Genomic DNA, 15,379 nt, shown 5'->3' with positions numbered 1-15,379 from the left:
AAGTGAAAAGATAATTCCTTGGAATACTAACAGCTCTGTAAGAGTAAGGGAAGACTTGGACACACTGATGTTCTATATACTGTTGATTACATGCCTCGGATTATCTGACAGTAAATTTGCGTGTTGTAATATCTCTAAAGACTTAGGTCCTTCTGTGCTGTTGCATTACTGTTTCTTCTACATCTTACAGGGTAGGTTTGAAACCAACACTAAATGTTTTCTTACAGCCAAAGAAGCCAAAGGCCCCTGACAATCCTTTTCACGGCATTGTTTCCAAGTGCTTTGAGCCTCACCTCTATGTGTATATCGAGTCCCAGGACAAGTGAGTAACCAGCGTGCTCTTTTGGGTTTGTTTGCTTTTGAGTGTGTATTACAGTTGGATTGTACTAGATTCTGTACTCAAGCTGCAGAAAAATTAATTGCTTGAAAGTGCTTTCTGATTTCATCAGGAGCAGTATTTGTGGTTTGAGAAATTTAGGATGAGTAGAGCCTTCGCTTGGGCAAAAACGAGCGTTCAGAGGGCTGTGGATGTTGGTTTCATCTGTAATTGCGAAGGCCTGCAGGAATGATGCCCACTGCCTTTCTGTGGAAGAAGCTTAGTGTTTCTGAAATTGCTTCTGTTGCCTCTGCAATTCCCACTGCAGACATATGCCTTTCTTTTGTCTCGTGTCTTCCACAAATAGTATGTTTGCTTTTTCTGTAAAATACACATGTGGCTTGGAGGCAGAGGAGTTTCAAGATTTACTTTATAGAAATAAGTTACTTGAGATCCTTAGACAAAAGCCGCTGTAGATGGGCTGGCTGTGAGATAACATTATCATTGCTCACAGATTGGGACTTTGTCAGGGGCTTTAATCCCTGGAACCCTTCTTTGTCTTCTCTGACTTGCAGCAAAATAACTTGAATGAAGGGAGCTTTCAGCTTAGAGTTTTGAGAAGTTTTTAGAGCTTTCACCACGCTTTCTTGTGCACCCTGATTCACACCATGCTTTAAATAACATCTCTGTAACAACTGCAGTGCCAGCTGGGAGAGGAGGTAGTTGAAAAAGGTTTAATACAGTCTTTTAGTGCAGGTTAGTGGCTGGAACTGATCTGTCTATGCCCTTCTGTCTTCCAAGGGCTTACACATGAGAGAGTGCATAACTCAAGGCTTGTAGTATCCTGATTTTGTCCAAACTCCAAGATAGCCATCTTGAAAAAGGTTTCCCATGTCCCATCAACCTTTTATGTTTAAAAAAAAATATAAAAAAATAAAACCTTGCGCAGTGGTCTGTCATGCTGGGTTTAGGTTCTACTCTGCAGTATAACAAAGGGAAACAGATATTTCCCTCCCCTTGCCCTCAGCCAGCTGAGCACTAACTTGTTTGAGTATTTCTTCCCTTCTCACTGGGGGCTATTTAAATCCCCATTTTGGTAATTCTACCCCACTGTGCTCTTAGCCCTTTCAGTTGCTTTTTTTTTTCTCCCCTTTTCCTTTACAATCCTGAGATGTTTTATATTAGCTTTATAGCCACAGGCTGCAAGGAGTTCAAAGAAAAACTGCCACAGTATTCCCCATGCTGCTCCTGTCTGCCAAAAATTGCTTTCCTTTACAGTTTTCTCTCGTCTTCCCCCTTTGACGGAACTTTTGAGGAATCTGTTGCTGATGTCTGAAAATGAGGAGCTGCTTAGATAATTAAATGTATGTTTGGGCTCTGAATAGTAGTAGCTCTGAGAGTAGTGTGACAGTTTTGTTCATCATTGCCTTAAGTCTGTGGCAGAAAGCAGCCTGGACTTTTTCTCCTGAAAAATTGCTTCCATACCAATTTAAAGAAACACAGTGCCAAAATCTAAGAGGATTTAAGAGCAATTTAAGAGGAGACACCTGAAAGAAAGACTTCAAAGGTGCTGCTCTCCACCCTTAGCTGCAGTGTAAATATCGGATTTCTTAACAATGAAGCAGATTTCATTTTTGCCCCTTTGGGATATGTGTCTTTAGCTCTTCTTTGTGGTCTGTTGGAGCAATGGGAGCGTGCACGTGTGAGCTAAGCCGTTCTGATGGAGTAAAGGAAGCGCTCTGTCAGGTCCGCAGTGTTGAGAGTATGTAGAGCCATGGTTAAGTGTGCTAAAATGCACGTGGATGTTCAGATTGTTCAGAAAACTGGCACTTTTGTGGTGTGTGTTTGTGGCCTTGTGACCAAAGGAGCTTCCAAAATACCCAGTCCATGGAAACTAGCCTACAAGTGGTCCAGGTGTCTCGATGCCGTTGCCCTTCCCCAGTGGCCATCAGATACCAACTGTTCACATCACTGAACAGACTAAGCACCGCGTTCTTCTCTCAGGCTGCTGAGGAGTTGCCTAGTTCCTCTTGTGATTGCCAGAGATGGAGAAAAAACATGGAACAGGTTGAGTGAAAGAAAAAAGGAGGAGGAATATAGTATGAAAGGATTTGAGAACCAGAATAAAATTCCCTTTATATGATTTCATTTCATATTTTCTCTTGGTTAGATTTGGAGAGTTCTTGTTCCCAATAAATATGCTACTGTTAGGAAATACCACATCTGCGTCACCAGAGAATTTGCTGTGAGTGTTTTTGCAGAGCTTACAGAGGGAAAATGTTCATTTTCTGCAGCTCTCCTGCCTTCTCCATGTTTCATCTCCCACTAGATTTTTCTGCCAAATTCTTTGTGCTCTCCTTGTACCACACAAAGTTTGTTGCCTTCATACTGTGTTTGGGCCAACTGAGACTAATGTGAAAGTTTGACATCAACTGAGGTGTGCATTAATAATATATTAGTTCCCTCAGTGCACAGTATGCTGATATTTCGCTTTTATCAATCCAGTGCTGAAATAAGAGCAGTCCTCGTGGCCTGCTTTTGACAGGCAGTTTGTCCAGGTTAGGATCAGAACAAGCAAGAAGCTCTAGCACTGCTCTCCCAGCTCTTTTGGACAGCTGCATTTGCTCATGCATCCCAGTTGACAAGACCTCGAGGGACTGGGAAAATGTAGATACATTTCACTTTGCCTCACAGAAGAGGAGAACATGTGGAGTAAGCATAAAGAAACAAAAGCCATTGACATTCCTCACTGTGTCTTGAGACTGAGAGAATGGGGGGGGGGGGGGGGAAGTGGCTGGTGAACGCTAAGAAAGCTCCACTTTGTTGCCCAGATGGAGCAAAGCACAGATGCAGAGGTGGAAATGCAGCTGTTTAATTCAGTGGGACTTCTGACAAGGAGCAAGCCACGTCCGCTTTACTTGAGAACCTGAAGGAATGCTGTAGCTTGCAGCACGTGTGAGCCCTCCTGCAGCAGCCATCTGTTTGGCTCTCCTACAGCTACAGGGGGAGGTGTATTTTGCTTCACTGTGGTCAAATACAATCAATGCTTTGGTTCAGCATTCAATTGCTCGTGCCAGTGTAGAGATTTATCACATCAGTTGAGCAGCCTGATGTTTTTACAGTTCTTGTAACAAAGCCGAGGAACTGTGTGTATCTGTGGAATCGGAGCAATGTAAAGTACTGAAAGCAGCAAGCAATAAGCATGAAAAAAGGGGCTACTTGTCTTTGCAGTAGCCTATGAGCCTAGTTTAAGCCAAAGAGCCTTGCTTCAGGATTTAAAGCCCTGATACTGCGAGCACATTTCTGTAGATTAGTTAGGTCCAGTGGATCATCCACGGTAGGAGCTCATCCATTTTGGTGCAGCAATCTGTAAGTTCATCAGGGAAGAGCCAGGTCACCTTTCCTACTTGTGTGGTGTTGTGGGTTCTTCGGTAAACTGGAATCAGAGTGGTTTTCCTCTTTCACAAGACAAAGGACAGGAACTGGGGAAAAGTTTTCACTGTTGGCTGTTTTTTTCTACTTTCATTGGTAGAGGTAAGTGAGAATGTGCTGAAGAGTCTCAGCCACTGTGGTGTTGGTAAGGCCATACCCATCCTGGGACACCCTAGTGCAGTCTCTTTGCATGAACTCTCGTGTTGTGCTGGGTGCCCTGTGAGCTGGCCTAAGATTAGGAGAACATTTAAAGTTGAAACTCTTTGATGGCTTTTAAAGAACAGTTCTCATGGCTATGGACAACATTGCAATTCTGTTAAATAAGTCTGTTCCTGAAAAGTAATGATAATACATTAACTATAAAGGAATGTTTTGGGGTTTTTTTAAATGATAGTTCATTTTTTTGTGGGAGTTATAGTTCAGGTTCTTTTTTCTGCCATTCTCCTTCTAAGGGTTTGGTTTTCTACTTAGATACCCTGGATTATGGCACGGCATAGCTGTTACACCCTCAGCAGTGAGAGGGGTGAAGGGCAGAGCTGTGGGAAGTGGAGCCAAGACCGTAGTGGAAATGAGAGTATAAAATACAGGAACTTCACAACTCCTTTTGGTCAGTGGAATGCCACTCTGTCACCTGAAATGTCTATATATTCCTCAAAAGCCAAACTTCCTTGTGGAAGCTTGTGTCTATTTGTGTGTCTGGGGGAGGAGGTTTATTGCTGTAATTGAGTTCATCTGGTGAAGGTTCCTCCACTTAGCTGAGCTCCGGTGTCAGGAGGGCTGGTCTTTGTTCCTGACGCGGATGTGCCGTCTCTAGAGGAGTAGGACCAGAGGAGCTCCCCAAGATCAGAAGACTTCTTCGGTCCTGTATTGATGGTTCTGGCCCTCTGCCATGCTAAAAAGCCTTTTTGTCATGATGAAACGGTGGAGTGAAGTTTATTGTTGCCTAAAGACCAAAATACTTGAGTAAGGACCAGGTTATAATGAACCACTGGAGACAATAGGAGGGCTTTTTATGCTTTTAAAAAGAGTTTAAGTAGGAAGTGCACTTTGCGCTCATGCTAAATAAAACTTCTTTAAAGGATGTGTGAAGTTGTGCAAAACCAGGTGGTATCCAAATGGGACCAAGAAACGGCAAATGGCACACCATTTTGAGCCCATCCCTTTAAAAGCCGTATTCCCCGAGGTCTGCTCCAGAGGCTGCTGATACGGGAAGCCTGACTGTTACTTTTGCCGGTGCCAGCAATGAAACTTGAGCATATGCTTTATGCACTTGCATCAAATGTGCTTGAACCCAGTCCTGGCAGACTTGCAAGCTTTTGTATGTGACTGGAGAACAGATTGAAGCTGCCACTAAAACTCTTGAGTACAAAAGGTCTTTACTCATTGGTCCAGTCCGTGTTATTGTATGAATATTGTATTGTATGTGTGTATTATTTGTGCTGACAGGGTGGGGATAAGAAAGGGCTGGAATACCCAGCTGCTAAAATCTGAATGTGCTTGCTGGTGTCACAAGGCAGGGCATCTGGTTTTAAGTGTTACTCTCTCTCTTCCCTCTGTTTCCTCCCCCCAACAAACTAAAATATCTTTCTATTGTTCCCCTGCACCAGAAATCTCGGCGAACTGATTGACAGGTTTGTGGCTGACTTCAAGGCTCAAGGTCCCCCCAAGCCCAACGTGGATGAAGGAGGAGCCGTCCTGCCCAGCTGTGCTGACCTCTTTGTGTACTACAAGAAGTGCATGGTGCAGTGCTCCCAGCTCAGCACAGGCGAGCCGATGATAGCCCTGACCACCATATTCCAGAAGTACCTTCGGGAATACGCCTGGAAAATTCTGTCTGGAAACCTGCCCAAGTGAGTTTTGCTTCCCAAATGCTACAGCACTGTCTGGTGAGGCATTCCAGTGAGGAGCAGATGCTTTGTAAAGATAATTAATAAATACATACTTGTGAACACTTATGTTTCACTGTTAAAGGAACCACATAGCAGCAATATGACTACATTTACTTCACAGTTTTGTCAAAAGTTCAGTTCGTTACGCTGAGAAACAGCAAGAGACCAAATGGAAAGTCACGGCATTGTTTTTCTTATAAGGGACCCTGGAGGATAGCTTCATATTTGGCTTTGATTAGCAGACAGATTTACAGTTTCTCGAAGTTCCTTTTGAAATGGCAGCCCAACTTTCTTCAGAGAGGTCTGGCTTTCACAATTGCACTTACCCTGCCTCTTGGGTAACAAAGTCATACTGTGATTCTTAGCTGCCTTAGCTCAACATTATACATATAATAATTTGTAATGAAGGTGGTTTATTTGTGTGATGCTAAAGTGTTTGCCTGTAACTCCCTCTGCTCTGTAACATTTTATATATGTATGAATAAAATATGTAGATGTAAATCCAGTGAAAATAAAGGAAACCATTATGGGTGTACACCAGTATGGGCAAATGTACAGGCTAAAGGAGCTCGTTGAGATATTGCCAACCTTAGCTATAATTAAGATAATTATTGCAGGTAATTTTGTATGCTATTTACCATCTTCAGTTTGTTTCCCTTGTAAAGCTGGGAGCAGCAGAATTAATTTCTGAAACTAGTAAAATCTTTTACAGATGGAGGGGGAGAGGGTTACATCCAGACAAGTGGAAAGATAAATTTAATGTGCATTCTCCATCAGACCTCAGTTGCATTCTTTATACACATTTTTTTTGTGTGCTCCATTTTTGCTGTCCAAGATAAATATCACTGTCCTATTTTTTTTATGGATTTGGATTATAAAGAGTTGAGAGGTGGGGAATTTCCTGACTCTAACTGTTCTGAGTCTTTCTTGTTGATACACAACTGTTAATCGCTGGAAGATGGTGGAAAGAAGCTGCATCTTCTATAATTTTCTGTGTTGCTATCATCAGTTTTTAAAACAGGTTACCAAAGTTTCAAATGCATGTTGACATCTGTTTAGTACCGAGAAGATAAATGTGACAAGCTGCCTGATAGTTACTGAGATTCTTCTGTAATCTTTTAATTAGATTTTTGAGTAACTGGTAGTGAAGTTGAAGCTAGTTGGGGAAAGCTGTATTTCACTTGCATTCTGATCTACCATGTTGTGAATGAGTGAATTTCCTTTGCCTGAAAACTCGATATCTGTTAGTCTTAGGTTCTGTTAGTCTTTCTAAAAGATTTTCCTTAACCAAAAGAGCAGTTGTGGATTTGCTGTAGAATGACACTGACCTGTGATGCACAGGACGTTGGACTTTGGGGTCATAAGGGCTTTTTATGGTATTGAAACCTAGTAGTAATTTTGCATTATGTGTGCCTGTACACCTGAAAGCCTTACAGGTTTTGTTTTTTTTTTCCCAGGACAACTAGCAGCAGTGGTGGGCTCACCATCACTAGTTTGCTGAAAGAAAAGGAAGGCTCTGAAGTGGCTAAGTTTACTTTAGAAGAACTCTGCCTCATTTGCAGCATCCTTAGTACTGCAGAGTACTGCTTGGCAACCACCCAGCAGGTGAGCTTTCCTCTACAGCACCTCTGAGAAGGCACCCAGCAGCAGCCCATCTTCTGTCGCCAGAGGCTGTGCTGCTCCCCTTCAGGGGTAGGCTGCTGTGGAGGCTGGAAGAGTCAGAAGTACTAAAACATCCATAGTAGTGTCTGCTCCATGTAGCATCCTGTTGATTATTGAGCTCTATATTATCAAATCTATATTTCAAAGGAAGATAAGTATTGATTTTGCTGTTTCTACCTGAGAAAAGTCATTTGCTTGTAATCCTGCTTTGCAGCATCAGTTTTGGACGCTATCCTTTTATACTTGTTGCATAATTTGTTTTGGATTGGGAACCAAATTTTTTATTAAAAAAAAAAAAAAAAGAATCTTTGCATTGTTCCTGAGGTCCCTTTTATAAAAAGAAGAAAAACAGAATTCAAAATAGGTTTAGGAAAATGCTTGCATGAAATACTGGGGCAAGGTGGAGTGAGGAGAGAAGGCATTTATGTTGATATACTTTGCAGCTGCAGTGCTCCTTACATTCAGGTGCTTTCAAAATGCCATAGGTTAGTAGATGAGCTGTGATATTTGGCCATATCGGAGCCTCTCCACCAGCAGAACTGGCAATCCTCCTCCTCTACAGTTTGGGCACAGACAGCTGGTTGGAAAACATCTTTATTAGCAGGACAGGTGCCATGGTGTTAAGCTAGTACATTAGTCATGCTAGAGTTACATATATGACCTTGGAGGTTACTACTTTGAGGACACAGTGCCACCATAGGCCGTCCTGGCAGATCAAGATGTCTAGGCAGTCCGACAAAGAGATTTCCATTGTTCACTGGCTGAGTTTTGGATATAGTCTGGGCACAGATTAGGTTTTAAGAAGCTGGCTTTTCCAGGACATAAGTTTTCAAGACTGGTCATTTCAAGTAGGAAATCTGATCTTTCTGTTACTTGTTTTGTTTCCCAACAGTTGGAAGAGAAGCTCAAAGAAAAAGTGGATGCAAGTCTAGTGGAGAGAATCAACCTGACAGGAGAGATGGACACTTTCAGCATGTATGTTCAGCAGATGTATCCTCCCAGAATATATCAAACATCCTGGTTTGTCAGCCAGATGGTGCTGGAGTAATACAAGCCCAAGATCCCAGTGTCGCAGGGCCCAGCCAGCAGTAGGACCCACCCAGATATGCAGCCTAGGCATAGGCATTTCCCTGGTGAAGGAATGGTCGTCTTTTGGCTAGTCCAAGAGCAGCAGTAGTACAGACTTCAGATGTAGCTGTTCCCTAACGGCCTAGCCAAAGGAACAAGAGCACTGGAAAGGGAAAAAGAAATAGTGAGTTTCCATTTGAAACATCATTTGCATCTTGGCAGCTCTGTGAGGTGGCTGTTACATTTCAAGAAAGGAAGCTATTTCAGTACATTCCTTCCTGCTTTAACTTCCCACTGTTAATCAGCAGCCTTGTCAGTATGATCAAACCCCATTTCAGATGACATAAAAGACCAATCCAATCTTATATTTGGGGATTATAATTGAGAGAAGATTATCATTCATTAAAATAACTTTTCATGTAACGATGCTAAAAATATTCTTCTCTAACATCCTTTCCTCTTCACCACTGACAAACAGATTGAATATTTTTTGTGAGAAGGAAATTGAAGCAAAAAAATAATTGTTTTGCCTCACGTCAGACAAAAGCAAACCTTGGCAAACCTGGGAAAATAATCCATATCACCAGCTCTCCTTTTTCCTAAGACTGAGATTCAGCCCAGATAGCAGTAAGATTTTTTTCAGATTTCCTTCCTGTGATTCCTCCTCTCTTGCTGCAGTGGGCAGGATCCCACTGAATCTCCATGCAGGTTTTTTACGTGGTCTTGGGCTCCATTCCAGGCTGCAGACACTCCCTTCCCTTTAGATAATTCTCAGGCCTTTTTAAGAGTGAATCCCTGACCAAAAGCTAGGGTTGCTGCATCCAATAAGCCAAAGCAAGCAAGGTAGCTGGGGAGTAGAAATAAAATATGCCATATGGTGGGATTTTCTTAACATGGACCAGTCAAGGGTGAGTTTTGCATTTTCTCGTGACCTGTCTGGCGGGAGCCAGCTACCTTGAGTCGCTGCTCAGTTTCCATGGTGGCTGCCTCACGAGGTGGTTGGTCGTAGGCAGCCACTGATGTTTTTTGGAAATTGTTTAAATTTAAAGTTCATGTTTGCTGTTTTGGACAGCTTTAAAGTCAAACCGACAGGCCTGATGTATCTTGTAACAAAGGCTTTTTAATTGACTTTCAGTCTGTTCCAGTATAGTGCTTTGTCCAGTCTTCTGTCAGTGTAAGTCATAGCTATAAACCTCTGTGGCGTTTGCTCATTCAACATCAAGCAAGTTGTTTCTTCTGGGATTTGATGTCTTGTGAGGCACGGTCATAAAGAAAGTGATAAAACATTGCTGCTTACATACCCTGGAAAGTGTTTCTTCCTTCGCAGAAAGGAGAGTGCAGAACCACCCAATCGCATATAAAGCGATCGACTCGGGGGGTTTTACCCCTGGGGCGACTAAGCATTTTCTTTAGGAAAAGTGGAAAAGATAATGAGCTCTTGAAGCTCAACAGAAGGAAAAGTATTGTCACGTAAATCCCGAAATACATGATTCCCACCCCCCTGCCCTACTGATCTGTTGTGAGATTATGGGCAGTGTTCAGCGACCTCCTGAAGACCTGAAGCGTTGAGCTTACTGTAGTAAGAACTTACTATACTAGAACTATACTGCTCATTTATGCCCTCGACTTCCCGATCCATCAGCTTCTGTGTATCTGTCAGGGATTGTATGGGGATTCATTAACTGCCACTGAAGTACTGTTACGTGCTGCCTGAGGCAAAGGTTTGAAGTGGCTTCTGGCAGAACCAGGATCCCAGCCCTCTTGGCGTGTCATGATGCTTTGCGTTTGCTATACGCTCCTTGCTGCACTGTTACCTCTCTACAGCAGGTATTTATTTGAAGCACAAATAGGTTTATCTCCCTATTTGCAATCTTGTGATTTTTAGGTGACAGCCTGTACTTGGTGACGCAGCTTTGGACAGACTCCTGACGCGTGAAGACTAGTGACAAAGTCACTTTCCTTCCACTGAGAGGGTTGCGTTCCGTTTTGGTGCTGAACCACAACTCTTTCCTACAAGTCTCTGCCAGCAGGCACCCTGCAGGAGTCAGCGGTACCCAAGAGACAGTTATTTCATTCTGACTCCCTTGGCATCGCTTGAGCTGGTGGAATCCCCCAAGGGAGTAAATCCTGTAGTGCCCAGCAGAAGCAGAGGCACCAGCAGAAACGGTCACAGGCTTTTTTAATCCCAGTGCAAGTTTCACATCATGTAACTTGGAGCCAACGGTCACCTCATCTCCCATATTAATTTTTCCAATTAATTTTGGATGAGTTTGCCTTTACCAACAAATTAATTGATCTGAAGGAACAGTCTTTTACTTGGCATCCTCTTCTAGTCTTTATGTGCTAGAGCTCTAGGAAAGGGAAGAGACAACCTCTGTGGGTTGCGGTGAAGAACAACACCCAGATGCCAGCAGCAGTAACGAGTGGGCGATACCGTATCTCAGTGAGGACACTTAAAAATATTTTCAAGAGTGAACTCCAGAGTAGTACCCAGAACTGCACAGAGATGATGAGGGTTTGATGAAGCACTGGTCAGATTTCTTATAGATCTGTGCTACCATCATGAGAAAGAACACAAGTAAAATCCAGTTCTTACATATATAATCTTGAAGTTGTAAACAGGCATCTGTGGCAGATTTAAAGGTTGCACCGTTTTTAAAAACTGTATGTACTTAGTGAAACACAGTCACTTATTACTTCTAGCAGAAGTTGTCTGTAATGTGAGTACTGGGTTACGTGCCCTTGAGGGTGGTCTGAGTTGCTGCAGACAGTGTTTATCATCTGTTGTTTTAGGATCAGTTGCACCTTTGTGCACATTGTTGTATGGTGGCATGCAATATGTCTCTAAGCAATATCATGCTGTTTAAAAAAAAAGAGGAGGGAGAGAAATGTGTTTGACTAATGTGTCCTTTAGTCTGGTATATGTGTCTGTTGAGAAACTCAAACAATGGATGGTGGCAACCCCAGACGTATTGTAAACAAGACATCTGCCTTGATCTTCTCAAATGGGAGACGCATTCAGAACTCATACAGACGTACTTTTAAAAATCCTCTTTGCAAGTTTCTGTGAGTGGTAGAATACTGACTGTGAATAAGTGGAGAGATGATAAAATGTTAGTTTTATGCAGACTGGATTAAATTTGAAGCCAAATCCCATTCTGGGCTCAGTACTCGGGGGCTTCTCTTCTTCCTGATGCACCCCCTGGGTGGGGGATTACCCCATCTGAAACCTTTGATCTCCAGCCCTTTCTATGTGTCAACACAGAGAAAGTTAATTTATAAAAATGTCCTCTCTATACTGAAGTCCGTTGTGTAGCTCCCTGAGGAACAGCATGCAGAACTTCCTGGCTTGTTTTCAATACAGGTTTTAGTTGTGTATTCACGGCATAATGCTACTGTCAGCTAGTAGGTGATTTTCCTCCTTTTCAAATACGCCAGTTCTGGCACTGTGTTGCTGAGTACCATTCTAAAACTTGGCCCTGATTTTTTTTTTTTTTTTTGCAGTGTGATCTCCAACAGCATACAGCTGTTAGTGCAGGACCTGGATGCAGCCTGTGACCCTGCCCTGACTGCTATGAGCAAGGTAGGGGATGGATTTGTTCTGGGAAGAGGTAGCCTTAAGATCCACCTGCAGTTCTTGTTTGCTTTGGTTGCTTGATTTCACTATTGACATACCCTTTTACACTGCCTTGAGACTTAGCCATATATTGATTTCTTCTTGCTTCTGAGAGCAGCAATTGCTGTATTTATAAGTATATCCTTCCTTCCAAAATCTCTTATTATTCAGATTAGAGCTTTCAGTTTTTTTCAGCACATTAAAACACAAAGACAATGAAATACTTTCTATAAGTACATAAGGCTTTCTCTTTCCACTCCTAATACCAGAGAGGGCATTAAAATTGGGAGTGAGGGCTTTTAAAATTGGGAAAACTTCTGTTAGTGTGAAATTTCAAATACACCTTCTCTTTTCCTATCCTCTTTGTGTTCTTTGACAGGGAGTTTTACTAGCCTGCTTGCTTGTGGCTGTTAAATGGAGGTACTCAAAGGGTAATATGGAATTGAGATTGAGCCCTATTGCTTCTGTGATCCTCTCAAGGACATATGGAGCCTTTCCTAGAGAGGCCCATGTGATTAGTGCTTGAGGATTTTGTTGCAGTTACACTGCTGGCTTTTACATGTTTGAAATGCAGAGCTGTGTTTTCTTGCCAAAGTATTGTGAAAACCCAGGCTGCTTTAGACAGAGGTGAAGACAACAAAAGTGGATTGAACTATTTTTTTTAATTAGAAATATTAAACATAGAGCTCCATTTTTGTAGGATCAACACACTGTCTCACTGCCATGAATTTTAATAGCTTTCTGCTTTATGATGTATTCCAGCTGTAACTAGCCCCACCACCCCCAGCTAATATTTGAAGTGGAATGCAGCTGGTAGTAGAGCTTGTACATATTCCAAATGAAAAGAGGATTTTTTTTTTTTCCCCCCCAGTAAAATAACACCATTAGGAAGGGCTCAGCACTTCAGGTGTTGCGTGTGTGCCATGACAGTTCCTTAGATCTCCTGAACCTATGTAGTGTAGTAGTATTTGACTCGCATAGCTTAGTTTGTACCCAAGTAAACCACAACCTTGAGAAAGCAGCAGCTGGTAGGCCGTTTATTTTTGTCCTTGGAACACTGGTAAACTGCAGCACATGTGATGGGACCGATGATATATAAACTAGCTAAGTGTTATGAAATTAGCTAAATAAATACTTGTCACTTGTGCACACATTCCACTGTTTGCATCAGACAGAGTTGCTTTTATGTGACTTTTACTAGACCTGGATTTGGTGCAAGAGTGTTTCTTCCTTCACCTTCTTCCTCTTTTCCCTCAGAGCTGGGTTATTACTCTGACAGTTGAATAAGAAATGCATATAATTATTTAAATGCGGAGTTAGTACTTGGACATGTAAAATTTCAGTCTTTAATAAAGGAATAAAGACTGTGTGCCTGATAGTTCCAATTTTCCTATACTGGGAAGGCATGTCTGTCCCAAGACCCCTACTCCATTAGGGCTCTTCCTTTGTTTAGCTTCTTTTCATTTACTTCACTCTGGTGTCCTCCAAGATTCAACATTCCCAGTCATTTGTTGAGGTCTGACTTTTTTTTTTTCTTTGCAAAAATGTTCAGTAACTATAGAAGTGAATTAAGAAATGCTTAAACCTTCAAATCCACTTTGGCTGCAGGCCACTTTGAGAGATTTAACACAGAAAACAGTATCGTGAATATTGCTTTCAGCTGGGGGGTGGTGCTCAGTTTCCTTGATTATTTACCTTATGTATTCTGGAAGAAATGATAAGTGACAAGAAGGCCCTATATTATGAAATTTGTAGGTGATAATCTTTACTCAAACTCTACACCAGGTAGAATGATTAAACATAGGTGTAGAATGATTAAACATAGGTGTAGAATGATTAAACATAGGTGTAGAATGATTAAACATAGGTGTAGAATGATTAAACATGGCTGTAGAATGGGGAGCTGGGATCTAGGGTGGGAGAGGAATTTGCCCTAAACCCCTGTTGTCATAGTCTGGATAACAAATTTGTTGTACTGATCTGTAGCAGGCACTTAAATTGCCTGCTTTATTTTTAATTGTTGGGATGAGGGAACTGCTAACCTGCACAGGATATTTTTGCCCCAATTAAGTTTATGGATTGCGCTAGATAAGGTTTGATTTACTTGCTGAATTAAGCATCGATTTATATGTAATACTGTGCTTGTAAGTGGGGCTGGGGGGACGCCTCAGTGACTCATGTGGATCGCTTGCTGGTTTTTTATATTTTTCTAAAACCTTTTGGCACAGCTGCAATTTTCTACTTCCTTACAACGGAGTGGACAACAGCAAGTGCTTAAACATGGACCTCTAATAATCTTTCCAATGCCCAAGAGCAGAGCGATCAGAGCTGCCAGCTGCTAATTAAAAGTCAGCGTGAGTGCATTTTAGCCCTCACACAAGGTGCAGCATGCAACAGCGCAAACCAAAACTCAGGTCAGAAAACAACAGAGGCAGTTTCAAAGGCAGCAATATCTGCTGCCTGCAGCACCCACGGGCTTTCATCCCCTCTCCCACCTCTTCCTGCATGAGGTCGAGGGAGAAGGTGCTAGACCAACGGTTATGGGTGCTCCCCGTGCCCAGACCGGAGCCTGTGACGATAAGCCGGCAGTGGGATGCTACTGGGGACGGGGAGGCTTGGAGACTGATTCATCTTCCGTTAAATCACAAAGCAACCTCTTTTGCTAGAGACCCATGTCAGTGCTGGACATGGAGGAGGGACCGGGTGGTTCCTGGTTCGGCCCTGCCACCTCACTCACAGCTCTCTGGGGACACAGGGACATATGGGGACATGGGGACCCACAGCCGGGCAGACCCAGGAGCGCTCTTGAGCCCCCACTATGCGCAGAAGGTAGCGCAGCTCTTGTTATGTGCCGAAACACCCCAGTTTTGCTCAGGGTTTCTCTCTTCTCTCCTTTTTAAGAAATCACCCTAAAAGGTCCTGTGTTTTTGTTGTAAAAGCCATCTCTGAAGGTAGCACTAGGTTTTCAAACCCTGGTCCTGCCCTTGCAGGTGGCCGCGTTGCCCCGTGTCCTTGTGGCATGCAGGTGCCTTTCGGCTGCTGCCGGGGCGCCCCAGGCGCTGGGCTTCTCCCTTTGTCCGGCGAGTGCAAGGCCTCGCTGCTCCTCTTCTTTGGGCTCATTTTCAGCTTGTGTATGTAAACTATGTGGATATCCCAAGAAAAACATAGGACGAGAGAGAAAGAGGAATAAATTTAATATGACAGGAACAAAGCTTTACCAGAAGAGTTGGGCTCATATTTCTTTTGATGACTTTTCAGTATGTGTACTATGTCTTTCATTGCAGCTACTGGATTTTTTTTCAAGTGAAACACACCCACATACACACACAAAGGGCTATTTTTACTGTTCATGCTTTAAAGGCTTGGTAGTAAAGTATTGCTTTTGGAATGAAGACC

General features: G+C 42.7%; 1 protein-coding gene across 1 annotated transcript in view; it reads left to right on the top strand.

Moving 5' to 3' along the window:
• VPS53 (VPS53 subunit of GARP complex) overlaps positions 1-15,379 on the top strand; it is a gene marked incomplete at both ends in the record, with an annotated part of 66,197 nt that overhangs the window by 35,985 nt on the left and 14,833 nt on the right. The window contains 5 exons of the mRNA XM_082008568.1: positions 228-322; positions 5,356-5,598; positions 7,095-7,242; positions 8,192-8,274; positions 11,872-11,950. Coding sequence (XP_081864694.1) covers positions 228-322; positions 5,356-5,598; positions 7,095-7,242; positions 8,192-8,274; positions 11,872-11,950 — 648 coding nt within the window. The remainder of the gene's footprint in view (positions 1-227; positions 323-5,355; positions 5,599-7,094; positions 7,243-8,191; positions 8,275-11,871; positions 11,951-15,379) is intronic.

Source organism: Phaethon aethereus (assembly GCF_964289735.1).
Source record: "Phaethon aethereus genome assembly, chromosome: 19".
Classification (NCBI taxonomy): Eukaryota; Metazoa; Chordata; class Aves; order Phaethontiformes; family Phaethontidae; genus Phaethon; species Phaethon aethereus.
This window is presented reverse-complemented; position numbering and strand designations above follow the sequence as displayed.